Source organism: Trichoderma evansii, assembly GCF_050947405.1.
Source record: "Trichoderma evansii strain SZMC 28006 chromosome Unknown GGI43scaffold_2, whole genome shotgun sequence".
NCBI classification, from domain to species: Eukaryota; Fungi; Ascomycota; class Sordariomycetes; order Hypocreales; family Hypocreaceae; genus Trichoderma; species Trichoderma evansii.
This window is the reverse complement of record NW_028145204.1, coordinates 1,062,123-1,079,108: the sequence shown is the minus strand read 5'-3', so window position 1 is coordinate 1,079,108 and position 16,986 is coordinate 1,062,123. Positions and strand designations below refer to the sequence as shown.

The following is a 16,986-nucleotide window of genomic DNA, read 5'->3' as shown; positions in this document are numbered from 1 at the left end:
GCAATCGCCCATTTCGTAGCGTAGTCAAATTACAAGATAATGGCTAGTTCTGGTCGGTCCAAGGTGTCATCATCCAAGTTAGGATAGTATGGGACCATGGAATCGGCAGCCGCTACGTAGGCATCGTTGTACAGCCTCCAGTAAGGCGTGCGTACCTTTCTTGCGGGATGGAAGAGTCCGGCCCAGACGTAGTTCATCACCAGACCAGGACCTGCAGCAACACGAATGGCCTCGATGGCTTCGATGATGCGGTCAATGACGTGAGGGCTTGTCTCGAATAGATTGGGATAGAGTAAGTTGAGCAGATGAATCATGGCATCTTCGCAGCCAAGGCCAACCACTCCAAGAGCAATGTGCTTGACAACTGAGGCGGCAGTCTGTCGATGCACCTGATCTCGGTCGGTAAGAGCATCTTCAAGTAGAGGTGTGACAGCATAGACGTAATCCTTTGCCATTTCACCAATATACTCGAACAGGAAGGACAGAGATTTGAGCACACCGTTTTGGACGTTGAGCTCCGGCACACGATATTCATTCATCAGAGCTGGAAGGACAGTGAAAGGAGCACAAGTTTCGGCTACGATACCGATAGCAACAGCAGTGTTGACACGGGACTGTCGCTCTTGCACCCTCAAGTTGTTCAGCAGCGTAGCTAGAACGTCCTGGGGACCAATGGCCTTGGCAATGAAACCGAATGTGTTGTTGGCCGCTCTTCGAATTCCCTTTTTGTGAGCCTTGAGCATGTCAAGAAGTTCAAAGCAAATTCTCATCCACTCTCGAGCATTGACACTCTCGGGGCCACGATCGGCAATTCGTCCGACCAGATCGATGGTGTTTTCCTGCACTTTCTCGTGTCTGTTTCGCAGAATAGGGGTCAAGCGAGGGAGCAAATCCTTGATGGGAGGCTGCATCTGGGAAATACCCACGACCGTGACGATGGACCGCAGGGCTCCCAGAATTGAACCAAGAACCTCAGGGTATTCTTCTCCAAGGTACTCATACAGTACAATGCCCAGCTTGCCCATGAGAGCATCTTCTCCGCACTGCTTCATCACCATGGCGATTCGAGAAATCAGATCCGCTGCCTGCTGACGAACGGTGGCTGACTTGTTGTTCAATCTCCAGAGGATTGTGCTGACGATTTGTGGTAGGTATGGTTTACAGCGCGCTCCCAGAGCGTTAACGACGGATCCGAAACCATTGAGCATCACGATATCCTCAACGCTTTGTTCTTGGAACGCATGAAGAATTCCATCAATCAGGCGTTCCTCAAGTCGCTCGCCAATATCTGCGGCGCCCAAACTGGCCACAATCTTTTCGACAGTCTCGACAGTCATCTTTCGGTAGGCTTCACTCTCGTCCTTGAGATTGTTGACGATTCTCTCGATAATCTCGCTCACACCGACCTTCTGGCCAATGTCGACGGTAGTCTCAACTACTTGTCTGTAGTTTCTCTTGTCTAGAGCCATTCTTCGTACCCAGAAACTCTTGAAAAACTCGTCCAAAACGTGCTCCTTGAGGTAGCCGGCCGTTACTCCTTCTGTACCTGCGCATTGAGACACCACCTTCAAGACCACCTTCTTCATCTCCTCATCAGGGGAAGAAAACTCTCGGAGGAGAATCTCCATAATTTGACTGGTATAGTAGTTTGCGTACTCTTCGTCCATGAGAGGAATAATGTATCCCACAGCTTTAAGAAAGCCAGCCAGTCCTTTTCCTCGTTGTTTGCGAGCACCAGTCCATAGCGGGTTTAGGATATCGTCGAAGCTCTCAATACCATACGGGTTAGAGGCTTCAGCAAGAGCTGCAATGGCCAAACTGGTCACTGTTCTGACCTTGGTCTGGTCATCGCTAAGATTAGGTGCGATACAATCGACTAGGCCTTTCAAGTGAGGGAGAACCGCACATCCCATAAGGATAGGAATCTGCTGCACAATCTTGACACCAGTATGCCTGGCTTGCCATGACTTCTTGCTACGGCAGACAGCTCTGAGGAAAGGTAGTAAAGCAGGAATGCCGAGAGCGGATGCCACAACAGCAAATGCTCTGGCGGTTGTGTTTCGAACATACTCGTCAACGTGATCGATATCCGGCCGCATTGTGCTAATCATGGTAGCAAGACCTGCGGCTTTACTGAGATTGGAAATGATCTCACGACCTTCGACTCGGGCGTAGTAGTCTTGATCAATCAGCAACGGTTCGATAACAACGAGAATCTTGTGTACATATGGGCGGACCAAGTCGTCCAGCTTGTAGAGGATTCTGTCAATGACCTTGACAAGCAGATGGCGTTCCTGATCCTCCAAAGTCTTCTCCATCAGAAGAGGAAGAATTTGGTCAAAGAGGGCACCAGCACCGAACTGCCTTGCATTGTCCGTAATCTGTCGAAGAGCCGTCTTTCGCATGGGCGGGGTTCCGTTCTTGATTTTGAGAAGTAATCTCATAATCTTTCGCTCCTTCAGCTCATCCACGCTCAGGGCATTTTCATCAGAGCCATCCGTCAGCTTGCCAAAGTATGCCATGTCTTCGGGCTTGAAAAACTGCAGGTCTCCAACTCCCGGAATCTCCGCCGGCATTGGTTTTCCACCAAGTCCAACTTGATCGGGGTCCTGCATCGTGAAGCCGGTCTGGGGCGCGGGAGTCGCCATCAGCTTGTGAGTTGGAGCTCGGACAGGTTCATATCCGGGAGGGGGTTCCAGGATCTTGTAGCCTTCATTCTCGCCAGGCAAGAGTAAATCAAGCTCTTCGTCGCTCAAGGGCATATTCCGTCCAGAAATATCAGTGCCAAAGGTTGTAGGCATTGCAACTGTCTGGGGCTGATGCATGGGAGTTGCGAGTCCCTGGTTGCCCATCGGGGTTGCGGATGGCGCCTGATCCCAGCGCGAGCGTTTCTTGGGAGCTTCCATGGCACCCGGACCAGAAACTGCCGGCGTCTGATCCCATCGAGACCGCTTAGGCTTTGTCGCCGTATCATTCTCGTCCTTGGATTCTTCTTCTTCAGCAGGCGTCGATGATACGTCCCATCTCTTCTTTCGCTTGCGCACCGATGTGACAGCTTCGGTGGAGCCTGCCTCTGCGTTTTCCTTGTCGTGGTCGACGAGTGTCGGCCTGGGTTCATCATCATTATCGCCATCAGCCGACTTTGACTGGATAGCCCGCATCACACGCTCCTCCTCACGTTCAAGCTCACGAATCTCCATGATTTCTCGATAGCTCGTCCCATTCTCTGCGGCACCAGCCTGCCTGTTCTCGGCAAAAGGATCGGCTCGAGTCGGCGTGAGCACACGATTGAACCTTCGCTTCTGATAATCGGTCTCACGATCAGTGATACGATTGCTCTTCTCGCCTTTGCCAGCAAGGATATCGTCTTCTTCGACGCCATCGCCGCGGGCAAACTCGTCAATTATGTCACGAGAAGCTGTGTATTGACCAACAAGTCTACGCGTATTGTCTCCCTCCTCCATCTCATCGTCATCTCCCATGGGCAGAGATGTGTGGTATCCTGCAAACTTGTTGGCTTCTTGTCGGTCGTACAGGTCATTATCGGCGCTGTCGGTGAGCCTCTGCTTCGTCGAGTCATTGCGTTGATTCGAGGCTGCCAACGCGCGGGAGCTTTTCGTAGAAGCTGCCGCAGCGTTGCGCTCCTGCTGGAGCCGCTTGATCGTCTCGAAATCTGCATCAGACATCTTGGCTCATCGAACTTCTCGCTTCATCCCGGTTCTAACGTGCTTGAAGTGGTCCCAACGAGATCGCTGCGCATGGAGGTGTGCTGCTGAAAAAGCTGACGTTCGAATAGGGATTGCAAGCGAAGCTCGAAATTGAAGCGGCAAAAAGTCTACCGCCAGCAAATATTTATCCGTTTTTTAACCGACGCGCCACGCGCCCTCAACACCAATACTAGATACGAAACTGGCTTTGTTTGTAGGAGAAAAAAAGCACAATTTTTCCAATTTTTCCTAATAAGAATTAAATAAAAATAGATATATTAACGTCTTTTATGCAATTGGATCTCATTTTGCTACGGAATGTCCTTTGTTGAGTCATTGGTGAAGAACTTAACACACACTGAGAAACTCACTATTATTGAACCGACCTGCGTGATCTAGCTGTTGTTGACTGAACCTGGATTTAGGTGCAGCCTTTTATTACACTGGCCCATACGGCTTAATAGAAATTGAATATAGAAATAAAATCTATAAAAAATACACATTAATTGCTATATATTATTACGGTCGAGCCCTAGTGCGTCGCCTTTTGATTGTAGTGTCTATTTCCAATATTACATTCTCCTTCGTATCTTCCTCCTTCTTCACGTGTACTCTTTTCCCTATTTCAACACTCGTTTTCCTCTTTCTCTTAGATTTTCCCTCTGAAGCTGGAGTTTCCTCTTTAACCGACGGTTCTTCGACCTTTTCTTCTTTCATACGGCCTGAAAATTCTCGTAAATCGGCTGTGAATAAGACTGAATGAGCCCAGCCCGCATATTTGCCCCATATGCTTCTAAAGTGATCGCCAATCGCATCATACATGGCTTTGTTTATAGTTTTAGGGCCCTTTTTGCCAAAGCGATAATCTCGCTGGGCAATCTGCAGGACGTGTGTGTCCACTGGCACTGACTCTCCCCACCCCAGGCCCATCAAGCAGACACAGTCGGCCACCTTTGGGCCCACGCCAGTCAGAGAGAGTAGCGCGGACTGGGCGTCCTTGTAGGTAGATTGCGGCCCATCCACTACCGCCACGGCATTAAATGCAGGAAACTCCGGGTTGCGTAGTGAGTCGAGCCATGCTGAAGGCTTATCTTGGGCAATAATGCGAGCCGTCTCTGCAATATACTTGGCACGATACCCAAAGCCGAGCTCTCTTAAATGAGTCTCAACTTTCTTTTCGTTTAGGGACTCTGGAGTTGGGAAGTCGTGCATGGCTTCCCCATCTATATGTCCAATAAACGGGCCATAATGCTTGCAAAGCTTGTGTACCTAGATGTTTGTTAGCACAGATCGATTTAAATATAATACAATTTGGACGAGCTAACCATTTGTGAGATTCGAGAAATGTTATTGTTGCTGCTGCATATAAAGCCTATCAGCGCCTCCCATGCGTCTTGGTTTAGAATGCGAACTCCTGTAAACTTGGGTGCCTTTTTCCGAAAATTTGGGTCATCTTTCGACCACTGTTGATATAGAGAGGCAAGGTCTATATCTAGGCTAAAGTAATGGCGAAGAAGATTCTCTGTATCGTCCTTTCTGGGTGGTAAATCTTTGGAGGATGAGCCAGGCGAAGAACGTTCTCCCTGATGTTCTGGCCAGGTTACTTTATAGTGTAAATGAGTTTCATCTTGCTTCAAAGACAATATCCTTCCATGTAATGTGCATATCCTAACTATATTAGCCAAGTATTAATGAGAGATGGATATTAGATACCAACCATTCGTCGTTGAGCTTTCGCCACCTAAACGACTGGCCGCACCGCAACGTCGTGTCAATGCAGAGCTCGGTGAGGCTCACCGGCAATTTGCGCCAGTCGACAGCTCGTTTCATCGCCATAATAGCCTTGGCAGTTTCAAACCCGTATTATGTATCAATAGAAACTGAGATGAATACTAAAAAATATTGTAGATTAGCCCCAATAGATGGTTGCTGCATGAGTAGCATTGTTCAGCTAGCGGCATCTACAGAGTGGAATACTGCGATAGTGGCGCTGTAGCAAAGGCGCTGAGTTTTTGATAGTGGCCACCGCTATGAGACTTTCGCGCGTCTCTAAAACACTAGCCGCAGATAATCCGGCAGACTCTTCCAGGTGCGCGATAGCTGTGCTAACACTGAAGTGGAATAGCGCGCATCTTGCAAAAAAGCTCCAGCCTCGCCTTCATGCAAAAGTATTGGCAAAGGAGCTTTTAGCCAGGATATCTTGCGGCGACTTCATCGACATCTCTGCTCCACCACATAGTTCGCCATCATCAATTTGAAAGAGCCGTCTGATCGCTACCGTTTGCGAGAAGACATCGCAGCCATGAACGGCGATAGTTACTCGTCTCGAGGTAGGACACGCGTTCTCAGTTGTGCCTCAGTTGGTCCTTGTGCTAACCAAGTGTCGCGTCAATAAGATGGGGGGCGAAGGAACCGAGATTATGGTGTTCGTATACCAATTGCCGCTTCTACCCACCATATCTAACCTTTTTTTCAATGCAGGGCTCAAGAGGAGAACGAGGAGAACGAGGAGAACGAGGAGAACGAGGCGAACGAGGAGAACGAGACGATCGTCGTGACCGACATAGAGACCGTGATCGACGACGCTCTCGATCACCAGATCACCGCAGCCATCGCCGCACAGAGGGAGACGTCGACGCATACTCTTCAAGTCGCAACCACCGTGATAGAGAACGTGAGGACAGATACTCATCGGCGCGCGACCGTCGGGGCGACCGCGATTGGGACCGTGACCGAGGTTCTTACCGCAGAGACGCCCGACGTGACGATGACGAGAGACCTAGCCGACGAGAGCGAGAGCCTTACGATGACCGCCGAAGAGGAGGACGAGACAGGCGCGGCGATGATGGTGGATTTGCAAGACAGCAAGAGCAGCCTCGTCGCAGCCCATCGCCTCCGAAGAAGAGAGAGCCCACCCCTGATTTGACAGATGTCGTCCCCATTCTCGAGCGAAAGCGACGTCTTACACAGTGGGATATAAAACCTCCTGGCTATGACCTCGTGACGGCTGAGCAGGCCAAGCTTTCTGGCATGTTTCCTCTTCCAGGTGCTCCTCGCCAGCAGCCAATGGATCCAACAAAGCTACAGGCTTTCATGACCCAGCCTGGCGGCCAAGTCACCAGCGCAGGTCTTAAAGCCAGCAACTCTCGCCAGGCAAAGCGTCTTCTCGTTTCCAATGTTCCTAATGGCGTTGGCGAAGATGCTTTGATTTCATTCTTCAACCTGCAACTGAACGGCCTGAATGTTATTGAAAGCTCCGACCCTTGTGTCCTTTGCCAGTTTTCTGCAGACCGAGCATTTGCAGTTTTGGAGTTTAGAAATGCGTCTGACGCAACGGTTGCGCTTGCCCTGGACGGCATTTCAATGGAGGCCGACGATGCGATGAATGGTACCGCTGATGGTGTAAACGCTGGCTTGACTATTCGTCGACCCAAAGACTATGTCATGCCCGCCCTACCAGACGAGATGCCTTTCGACCCCGAGGTCATATCAAATGTCGTCCCTGATACGGTGCATAAGCTGTGTATTACTAACATTCCCTCATTTCTCACTGAAGAACAAGTTATTGAGCTTCTTGCTGCCTTTGGCAAGCCTAAAGCTTTTGTCTTGGTCAAGGATCAAAGCACTGAAGAATCCAGGGTGAGACGAACTTGATTTGCAGGCATCTTGTTAATGTATAATGAACTAACTGGTCATCAAGGGAATCGCATTCACCGAATATCTTGAGCCTTCCGCAGCAAATGAGCCTGCTCTGAACAGCCTAAACGGAATGGATGTCGGTGGCAAGAAGCTAAAAGTGACAAAAGCCAGCATTGGTCCTACCCAGGTTGCCAATTTCGACGTGGGCATCACTGCTATTAGTGGCCTCGCCTCTCAAACCTCTAATGATATTGAGAGGAGCTCTGTTATTCAGCTTCTGAACATGGTCACTCCTGAAGAGCTGATAGACAACGACGACTATGAAGGTGTGTAAGCTCGCTATGTTTATTGCTATCAGCATTCTAACCTAAGGCAAAACAGAAATCTGCGAAGATGTCCAAGACGAGTGTGTCAAATTTGGCAAAGTGGTAGAGCTCAAAGTCCCTAGACCATCTGGCGGTAGCAGACAATCTGCCGGCGTAGGCAAGATCTACGTGAAGTATGATTCCGAAGAGTCAGCCACCAAAGCTCTTACTGCCCTTGCTGGTAGAAAATTTGCCGATAGAACTGTTGTGGCAACTTATTTCCCAGAGGTTTGTATTTCCTGTCCCTGCTATTTAAGTCGGCCAAACACTAACAGCCGGCAGGAAAACTTCGAAGTAGGCGCTTGGTAAAGACAGTGTAATATTTAGGCGAGGTAGTTTAATAGCTTGTGACAGTCACATCTGCAGCCATGGGAATTATTATGGGGACTTTGGTTAAAGGGCGAATCGTTGCAGATATATGCCAACGTATTTTGTTCCAACGTAAATCATGGGCTTGAAACAAGAAAAAAAGGCTATGGCGTTTGTGTGTTTTGCGTGTTTTGCTTGGCTGTGGTTGCGAAGAACGAAAAAGGGATCAAATCACAGATGGTAAGCGAATTTGGAATGTCATGCATGTCTCATTAGTTTTACTACGGTTCTATCGCTATAATACTTGAGTCTATAATCGTCTGTATAATTTGTATTAGCGATATGTCTCATCAAACAGGCTTTAACAAGAATAGATGAAAAAAGCGCTTAGATCAGAAGTCCTTTTCATTCATTGAATGAGACAGCATGAAGCCATCTCAAACTAACATAAGAGGTACCAGAATAAGTAAACAAATGTGTTGGGTCATCCTGTAGGCGCGGTATTGTTGAAGTGTGTATAAAAAGCAGAAATCGACTTACCAGTTCAGTGCTATATGCTTTTCATACGATGCCCTTCTTCAAGTCATCGTGTAAGCATTTTTCGTAGCAGATGCATCAAGAGTGGCTGCTGCCGAGATAAAGCAAATGCCGAAGAGAAAAAAAAAAGATTGAAAAGAAAGATAGCACTGCGGGCCCAAATTTCAGAGGCAATACTGAGCCATCGTGAAGCCTCCAATTAGATCACGTGATAAAATAGAAATTTGGTTATCGGGGCCACTAGCCACCAACCACGAGCCACGCACAGCGCACTCCGCTCTTTTGCCCTAACTAAGCGAATTTTTCAACCTCCCCCCACACTGCCTAATTGTTACCTGCTTTAGCAACTTCGCGACCAGCTACTCGACAACTTTTTGCATCCGCAGCAAATACCACCAAATCCGACAAGATGGGTAGACTTCACAGCAAGGGAAAGGGCATTTCGTCCTCCGCCGTCCCCTACTCTCGCGCCGCTCCCTCATGGTTGAAGACCACTCCCGAGCAGGTCGTTGACCAGATCTGCAAGCTGGCCAAGAAGGGTGCCACTCCTTCTCAGATCGGTGTTGTCCTCCGTGACTCCCACGGAATCACCCAGGTCAAGGTTGTCACTGGTATGTTTGAGATGCAGGCACTCTGAAGATTCAATGGGCGACCTTGGCTAACCGCGAAATACAGGTAACCGAATCCTGCGTATCCTCAAGTCCAACGGTACGGAACCCTGAACGACGTGAAGAATGTGATGTTCGAACGACGCATACGTGCATAACGTGCATCTATCTATACATACATTTTTCATGAGATATCTCATGTGCCTCTGTGCGGTTTAGACTGACAGAGTGATCTTTATAGGCCTCGCCCCTGATCTTCCTGAGGACCTGTACATGCTGATCAAGAAGGTGAGACCACTGCGGTTGCATGAAAACTTTTTACCTTGAAGCAACGCGAAAACTAACAATCGACCAACCACTAGGCTGTCGCTGTCCGCAAGCACCTTGAGCGCAACCGCAAGGACAAGGACTCCAAGTTCCGCCTCATTCTGATCGAGTCCCGTATCCACCGTCTTGCTCGTTACTACAAGACCGTCGGTATCCTCCCCCCTACCTGGAAGTACGAGTCCGCTACCGCCAGCACCATCGTCGCTTAAATAGCGAAATCTAAAAAAAACGACGGGTTATTTGGTCATGGTCGTGGAGGTTTCTCGGGTCATGGAGTTTGGGTCATATATGAAAAAGCTGCATTTAGAGCTATGATTCTTCTGCGCCGGTCTTTAGGACCAAGCTGGCAGTCAAATGCTCACAATCGAAAGCAATTGGACTGCTCATGATATAGATGTGCTCTGGGTATCCTAATATCTCTGATCCGTAATACGAAATCCTCAACGCCTTCAACGTGCCTTGTCCCATGATCTAAATATGCTATTTGAAACGAACCCAAATCACCCTGTGCCTTCCAATTCTCTTGACTTTTGTATCAGATATTCGCCCAAAACTCGTAGAGGGTCCTCTGGCCTACATATATGTTAGAAAGTGTCGACTCGAGCAAGATTGATATCCGCTAGGACAACCTACTTTTCCTTGGCCAGCATTTTCATTCCTTCCAATAAAGCGCCGGTGACTTTTGTATTCAAATATCGGCGCGTCGAGTCACCATGTAAAGACGCCTCTGAAGGCATCGTAAAACCAGGGTCAGGATGCGCTGAAGCCGCTCTGGAGCCGTGCGCTGGTGTTCCCGTGCGACCAGGAGCAGGGCTTGGTGCAAAAGTTGCGGGTGCTGGTGACTGCTACAGGCGGTCAGCCGATCAACAGGGATCTTGAAGAGTAGCAAAAAAAGTTGCTTATTTCAGGAGACAGAAGAATATGGATCGGCCTTACTGCTTGATCCGTTGGCACATCGGCCATCACGACGTCTCGCTGGGGGGTGTCGTGCCCTTGGCTCTGCTGCGTTGATGGTGCCTCATTGTTGGAGACGGACACCTGTGGAACATCTAGAGTAGTCTTGGTATCCTCATCTGCCATGATTACGGAGTGCAGCCGCTGCCAATTGGTTGTCTACGAGCTGGAGATGGATAGAGAAAGCTGCCCATGCCACTTCCAGGAAGCTATTGTGGTGGGGACAGAGCTTGTAGTTAAAGGGGTCAGCTGACTTCGCGTTTAGTCGTTCACGGGCCTCCGCGTCAACTGCCTCTCTTCCTGTGCAGAACAAAACAAAACCAGCCTTTTTGACATTCGTTTCTGCAGCGAAGAGGCAAAACTCTTTTTTTTTTTTTTTTTTTTTTTTTTTTGCGATGGATTAATTATGGATGCTTTCGTGAAACGCTTACCAAGGGGAGATGTTGAAGCTCAGAGCAACGAACTCTCGCTACGGAATGCGTCACCAGGAGTGGAGAGACCTACTAAACGTCTAAAGAGGGATGAGGACACTGAATCAGAGTCAGAAGAGCCACTTGAACTTGGCGTCAAGCATGAGTCGAGTGAAGCTGTGTCAGAAGAGGCGTTATCGGATGAAAAGGGCCAGCGCCGAGCTAAAGAGCGAGTGACTGACTTTGAGAACGCATTGCCGCCAACTGAGGCCAGCCAAGAAGCAATTGAAGAGTATGAGACTCTCAAATCTTCCCAAAATAATGCCGGGGAAGAAATTCCAAACAAGAAAATAGCTCCTCTATGGATCAAAGGGAGGAGCTCGATATATGTGGATGCGTTCAATCTCACACTAGATACTGTCTTGGAAGAAGAATCGTCCCTTTTTAGTAGCAAAGAGCTCGAGATTTTCAACCAGTGGAAGAATCTCAATTATGAAGCGCAGTATTTGTAAGTAGCCTTACTGGCTAACTCTGCTCATACTCATTAAATGAGACAGATATGTTCGTCTGTTCCTCCGAAAGACTGCAGCTTGGCATCGATCATCTCGCTTGGGCTATTTCAATGATATCTCAGATCATGCTGCAGCTATTGCTACACTTCAAGAACGCCGAACTCTATCATCAGAAGTTGCGAGCAGCCCGCCAGTTAAAATTGAGCTATCAGGCGTTGGGTTGGATGAGCCTGATGATGGCAATACTTTTTCGTTCGCAGATGCATCTGAAAATCATATCGACACAGTCGAAGAAGCTGCGTCACTTCTGTACCTTGATGAGTTAAAGGCGATAGCCAAAGAAGCCAAGGTACAGGGAAGAACCAAAATGGACATGATCAAGGCTTTATGTCGGATGAGCCAGCAACAAGCCGGGCTGATGGCTTTGGGTATCAGTAGGCAAAATAGTGCAGATGCGAGCGCTTCGGGAAGTGTTCAGGGGTCTTCAACGATAAAGAGAGAAGATTCCAACCGTCAACAGCACTTTCTAGCTAAAATTCTTGCCGTTGTCGGGCCCTGTATACGGATATCTCCGGCTACCTTCAAGCTGTTCGAACGGGTTCACTTGGTGTTTTACAGATCTACAGAATGGACGGAGAAATCACTGACGACAATCATATTGGCAAAGATTGCTAGACGAAATTTCCCCGAGTATATCGTCTCTCGATCTTCAACGATATTTGCTTCTCGAGCTCGTTTGCTGGAATACGAAGCCGCAATACACATGGAAGCGAAAGTGGACAGCGTTCTTGAATCAAACGGACCACTGGATGAAAAAGGTTCACATCATATACTTGATATTTTTGAAAAGGTATATCCCCGGTGGAGCGCCCTAGTCAAAGAAGAAACCGAGAAAGAGCGCCAGTTTTACGAAATGGGAGAGGGTGCGTACCTCAGGAGATTCAATCCTGCTCACTCATATACTCGAATCATCGTGAAGGCCGCATTTGTATTTGGCAGGCTCAAAAATTACCTTAAGGAGCATGAATTGTTGACTGAACTTTTGAATCAACGGCTTTTTCATTTATCGCGAAGGGGCTCGTGGTACCAACGTAAGGCCCTTTTAGAGGAGCACTATATGCCTAGCCTTGATCCAGATCCCACTTCTCATGATTTGGAGCAACAAAAGAAACGATGGAGAGCAACAGCAGTCTCAACTTGTGAGGCAGGCCTTCAAGATCCAGATTGTCATCTCATACATCACTACGATTTACAAAAGCGATTGGTGAAATTAGAGAAGAAACTCCGCATCCCCAAGCGTCTTCAGCATGATTTTGGGCATGTACGGCTTGCCGATCCCCTGGAACTATCTGTTGAGGGAATCCAATTGAAGCGAAATACCCCACCAAAACCGGGAGGCCAGGCTCTAAGTACAAGAACCATTTGGTTGGACGAATCGCACTCTGGCGGTGAATGCACCGTGGAAGAGATGTGCTTGAGTCACTTCCAGTCACAGGGGTGGAAGGGATACCATGCTGAAGGGGGCATCATCCGTACCCTGTTTGCCTATTTGTTCTACGATGTGTTGTTTCTCTATATCCCCAACGTTTTCCAGACGGCATTCCAAACTTGCCCCCTGGACTTGCATACAGATGCCTTCTTCCCTGCCCGAATTTCGGAAATCAACCATCGACTTGTTGAGATTGCCAACGGAGAGGGTGAACAACTGTTACGTGGGGTCTGGGAAAGGGAGCACGAGCGACGAACGAGTGTGATAGGGCTCAATTGGGATTTTGAAGTGGAGGACTTGTTAGAGCTAGTACGCTGCTTCGAAGGTAGCGCTCTAGCCGCTTTATGCAAGGTGATGGCACAGGAATACAAGCAGCGAGGTGGAGGCATTCCGGACCTCATCCTCTGGAGAAGGGCGGAAAGCAGCGGAGCGGAAGCTCAGAATGAGGAGCCAGGAAAGGCAAGAGGAGAGGCCATGTTTGTAGAGGTGAAGAGTGCAAACGACAGGCTAAGCGACACGCAGCGGCTGTGGATCCACGTTCTCACTGGTGCCGGGGTCAAAGTTGCTCTTTGCAATGCCGTCGCAAAGGAAATCAGAGAAATTGACTAGTCTTGCCCACCCAGTCGCTTATGGGCATGTATGTATATGCCTCGAAGTGGGAATGAAGAAAAAAAAAGTAAATTCCAATCGTGATGGAGGGTACTCAACTCCATGGCGGAGATGGAGGCGTGCACATACAAGTAGACCGCCCCTCCAAGAGCCCAGCCATCAGTGCCCCAGCGGGATGATCTTGATTTGCCATGTGCAACTGCTAGTCTCGAAAACGAAAACTCCGTGGGATTGGTTGCCCGGTGCTGATGGAAGGGGCCCACAGTGCTGTGTGTGATATGGGAAGAATCTGCTTCCATCACAACGTTGTGCGTGCGTGTTTCCAAATTTAGCAGCAATGGAAACTGTCTCAGAATGTTCCATCTGGGTAAAACGCACGACTTCTCCAATCTATTTCTTCCAATGTCGGCTTAACCCGGTTTCAGCAGCGTGATACTGCCAGGACCCCCGGCTTCCCTCTCGTTTCAGGATCGCATATGAATAGCATTTTGTCGAAAATCTTGCTAGTTTGACGGAAAATTGGGACCAATTAAACCACATGGCGACATCGAGATAGCGTGACTCGCATGACCAGCTGTGACAATCCTACTTAACAAGTCAGCTAAGTGGTAGTACTGCATACCTTGGTGGCGCGAGGAGTAAGTCGAGTGCTGGAGAAGGTGGTTGAGGAAAAGCAGGCTAATAGTAATAGACAGGGATGAAAAAGAGATGGAAGCTTAGAGTTCCTAGCCCAGCGGTGAGCCAGTGCTAGTCTCGCGGATAAGAGGCCTCACGAGTAGGAGAATTACATCTGCGTGGTTACTCGGCAGTTGGCCTCGCTAGTTGAAGATGACGAGCCTAAATACTAGGATTATGCGGTCGTCTGAGCTGAACTCATGAAGCCACACTCGCTTATTGAGTTTCCCGGTGTTGGATACGAAGCTGAGAACCAGACGCTGCCTACTCTGCCCTCTCCCACGCGCATAATTTTCTGCTTGCCCTCTTACATGCTGCTAAGCGGGCAAATTAGCGCGGCTGCAGAAATTCTCACTACACACTTAGACGATGTCACGGCAAGAAGGGTCCATACTGCCACTACTCCTTACATGCACATGCTGCCTATATCCGCCCTTGTACATATGTGCGCTCGTAGGCGCAGCAGCATAGGCAGAAAAGAACCCTGAAAGCGACTGTAGCGACGGCTTAGTCTTGCAACTGAGCAGTGCGCTGCCCACATATCAGGGCGCTTAGATCCCGGCCAATCATATACACTGGACCCGACGGGTGGGTGACAGCCATATCCACGCTAGCCAATGACACGGCTCGCGGGAGCTCAACGGCGCTTAGAAGGCCACTAGCACGAACTAGGGCGGAATTGGATCGTTTCTCTTGGGACGACGCCGCTTTTAGCTGCTCCCAGATTGTTGTACGTTTCTCTGTGTCCACGATGTCCTACAAGGCCGGGGCAGGGGGGCCAAGAGTGACAGAAGAGGGTGTGCGGCCAGTGACGTCGGCGAACGTCACCAAAGCACGGCGGATGTGCCCGGAGGACGAAGGATGGGGTGAGCGTTGAAGATGGATGGGAGGATGAGAGCAGAGCACAGAGTAAGGGACAACTGACGACAGCAAGGGCAGATAACAGGCGTCATACAGGCGTAACAGTACGAAGTACAGAGTGAGCACTTGCTGCTATGACGGACATGCCGTCGACGGACCTTGGCCGTTGAAAGAAGAGGGGCGTGTGAAAGATGAGGTCGGCCTTTGCACGACTTGACGATAGATTTCGATCAAGATGTCTAAGGTGTTGATCATCACAGACAAGACTCAGCAGTCTCATTCGCTCAACTCTCGTTGCCATTTCCGCAGGGAGTGCATATTACGCCTTGCTTTTCTTCTCTTCTGCCGCAGATAGCCCATCATACACGCAATAACCTCCCTTGATAACCTACTACTGCTGCTGCTGCTTCCGTTGCTGATACAGAGTGGAAATAGCCGCTCAGCGGGTATCAAAACACGAAGTCCGGCGGCGTTTAAGCTCTCCGATAGTCTTGATTCAATAACCGCACACAACGATCCGATAAAACAGAACAAAAAGAACAAAACAAACAAAAACGATAGGAATAACGTAGTAGGCGGCCGCCTCCATCGTGACCTAGCGGGAAGCATCTTCCCGTCCGGCCCATTATCCGGCCTAGACACACCCACCGCGCATATGGCACACACACACAAAAGCCATCCAGCATAAAACTACCACGCGCCCAATAAAATGGAAAAAATCAAGCGGCAGAAGCATTCGTCGTGATGCTTCTTACTCTCCTCTCAAAGGGGCATGTCTGTGACTTGTTGTCTTAGACGCCGTGAAACTTTTTGACGTAGAGTCGTCACAATCCTCTTGCTTTCTGCCTATACATCTACAACCCCATACGTAAAAGTGAAGAGACTCAAAAAAAAATGGTGAATAGCATCCATCTCTCTCCTCTTTTCCCTCTCTCTATTGTGTATGCAAGCCCTAATGCACAAGAAAAGAGCCATTAGCACATAACATAACAAATACACCTTCACAACTTCATCTTCACCTCCCGTATCAATAGTAGTCACCGCAACTCAACCTGCACATCCATAATATGACAGGCAAAGTGCCAGGTGCCTTGCTTGTATGGTAACCTACCATCCTATTGATCCATAGTCTCTGCAGATTCACCACTCAGAGCATACCCTCTAGAAGCAACGTACATGGGGCATAACGGATAGGCGCCCACTTCTATGCGACCGTCTCTGCGGCCATCCTCCCCGGCCTCTATATTTTTTTTCACTCTCTCATTCTCTCGTGTATGCCCTCTTCGCCCGTGAATCTGCACGTCTGCGTGAATAAAAGAGAGGAGAGCTCGAAAAGGCCAAGAAAGAGTAGAGCATGATATGAAAGCCACGAATCAAGTGCCAGACTTATACCGACATTTCCTCCTGTGGCACAGACGTTGCCGCTCCATATTGCTACACACACAAACATACACGCACACACGGGAAGCCGTAAATCCTATTAACGACAGATCATTAAATTAGTGAGAAAAATGATCGATGCTGCCAATAAAATCTGCATCTGCCATATTCGGCTTTGCGTTACAGTCGGAGATTATCGAACTAAACATAGCAGTCTTTCGCAAGAATGATTGGTTGCAAAGCAACACTCGCTGAATTATTTTGTTCAATGATTTTTTTTTTTTTTTGTGTATCTAAATAGTGTATATATAAATATGTGTTACAAGCATGGAGGCATCTGCGATGCGCAGCTGGCTTCTTGTCTTATTCAAGAATGAAGCTTGCCTCCATCGGCCCCTCTTGGTTCCCGCTTCCGGTGACACACGCAGAATCGCCTGACCCTCTGCCGCCCCCGCCCAGACTTAAGCAGACCATTATCCACAGTCCAGGCTTCAGTATCGAGCCGGTCCATGCGCTGCAGAAACGCCCGTCAGTCGGGCGCTGTGTCCCTGGGAAAACGCCCATAAACTCCTCAAGGAAAATCCCTGACTCTTTCGCATAAAGG

At 48.9% G+C, this 16,986-nt stretch overlaps 5 protein-coding genes across 5 annotated transcripts; 3 read left to right on the top strand and 2 right to left on the bottom strand.

Moving 5' to 3' along the window:
• Positions 1 to 29: 29 nt before the first annotated feature.
• GGI43DRAFT_420333 (ARM repeat-containing protein) lies at positions 30 to 5,543 on the bottom strand (the record flags this gene model as incomplete). Its single annotated transcript, XM_083207800.1, has 6 exons — positions 30 to 230; positions 261 to 467; positions 498 to 3,647; positions 4,284 to 4,976; positions 5,120 to 5,338; positions 5,421 to 5,543. 6 exons carry the CDS (start codon positions 5,541 to 5,543, stop codon positions 30 to 32), a joined length of 4,593 nt encoding a protein of 1,530 aa, XP_083064880.1.
• Positions 5,544 to 6,182: 639 nt separating this feature from the next.
• GGI43DRAFT_379426 (uncharacterized protein) lies at positions 6,183 to 8,020 on the top strand (the record flags this gene model as incomplete). Its single annotated transcript, XM_083202837.1, has 4 exons — positions 6,183 to 7,346; positions 7,408 to 7,672; positions 7,728 to 7,939; positions 7,994 to 8,020. 4 exons carry the CDS (start codon positions 6,183 to 6,185, stop codon positions 8,018 to 8,020), a joined length of 1,668 nt encoding a protein of 555 aa, XP_083064879.1.
• A 946-nt stretch (positions 8,021 to 8,966) lies between these two features.
• Positions 8,967 to 9,701, top strand: GGI43DRAFT_379425 (40S ribosomal protein uS15; the record flags this gene model as incomplete). Its single annotated transcript, XM_083202836.1, has 4 exons — positions 8,967 to 9,168; positions 9,233 to 9,265; positions 9,407 to 9,453; positions 9,528 to 9,701. 4 exons carry the CDS (start codon positions 8,967 to 8,969, stop codon positions 9,699 to 9,701), a joined length of 456 nt encoding a protein of 151 aa, XP_083064878.1.
• A 244-nt stretch (positions 9,702 to 9,945) lies between these two features.
• On the bottom strand, positions 9,946 to 10,633 carry GGI43DRAFT_393101 (DPY30/SDC1 family protein). Its single transcript, XM_083204631.1, has 3 exons — positions 10,429 to 10,633; positions 10,126 to 10,337; positions 9,946 to 10,065 (listed from the first exon to the last, which is right to left on the bottom strand). The coding sequence occupies exons 1-3, from the start codon at positions 10,570 to 10,572 to the stop codon at positions 9,993 to 9,995; spliced, it is 429 nt and encodes a 142-aa protein (XP_083064877.1). The 5' UTR covers positions 10,573 to 10,633; the 3' UTR covers positions 9,946 to 9,992.
• A 219-nt stretch (positions 10,634 to 10,852) lies between these two features.
• GGI43DRAFT_379423 (VRR-NUC domain-containing protein) lies at positions 10,853 to 13,466 on the top strand (the record flags this gene model as incomplete). The annotated part of the gene is made up of 2 exons (XM_083202835.1): positions 10,853 to 11,364; positions 11,414 to 13,466. 2 exons carry the CDS (start codon positions 10,853 to 10,855, stop codon positions 13,464 to 13,466), a joined length of 2,565 nt encoding a protein of 854 aa, XP_083064876.1.
• Positions 13,467 to 16,986: the final 3,520 nt, after the last annotated feature.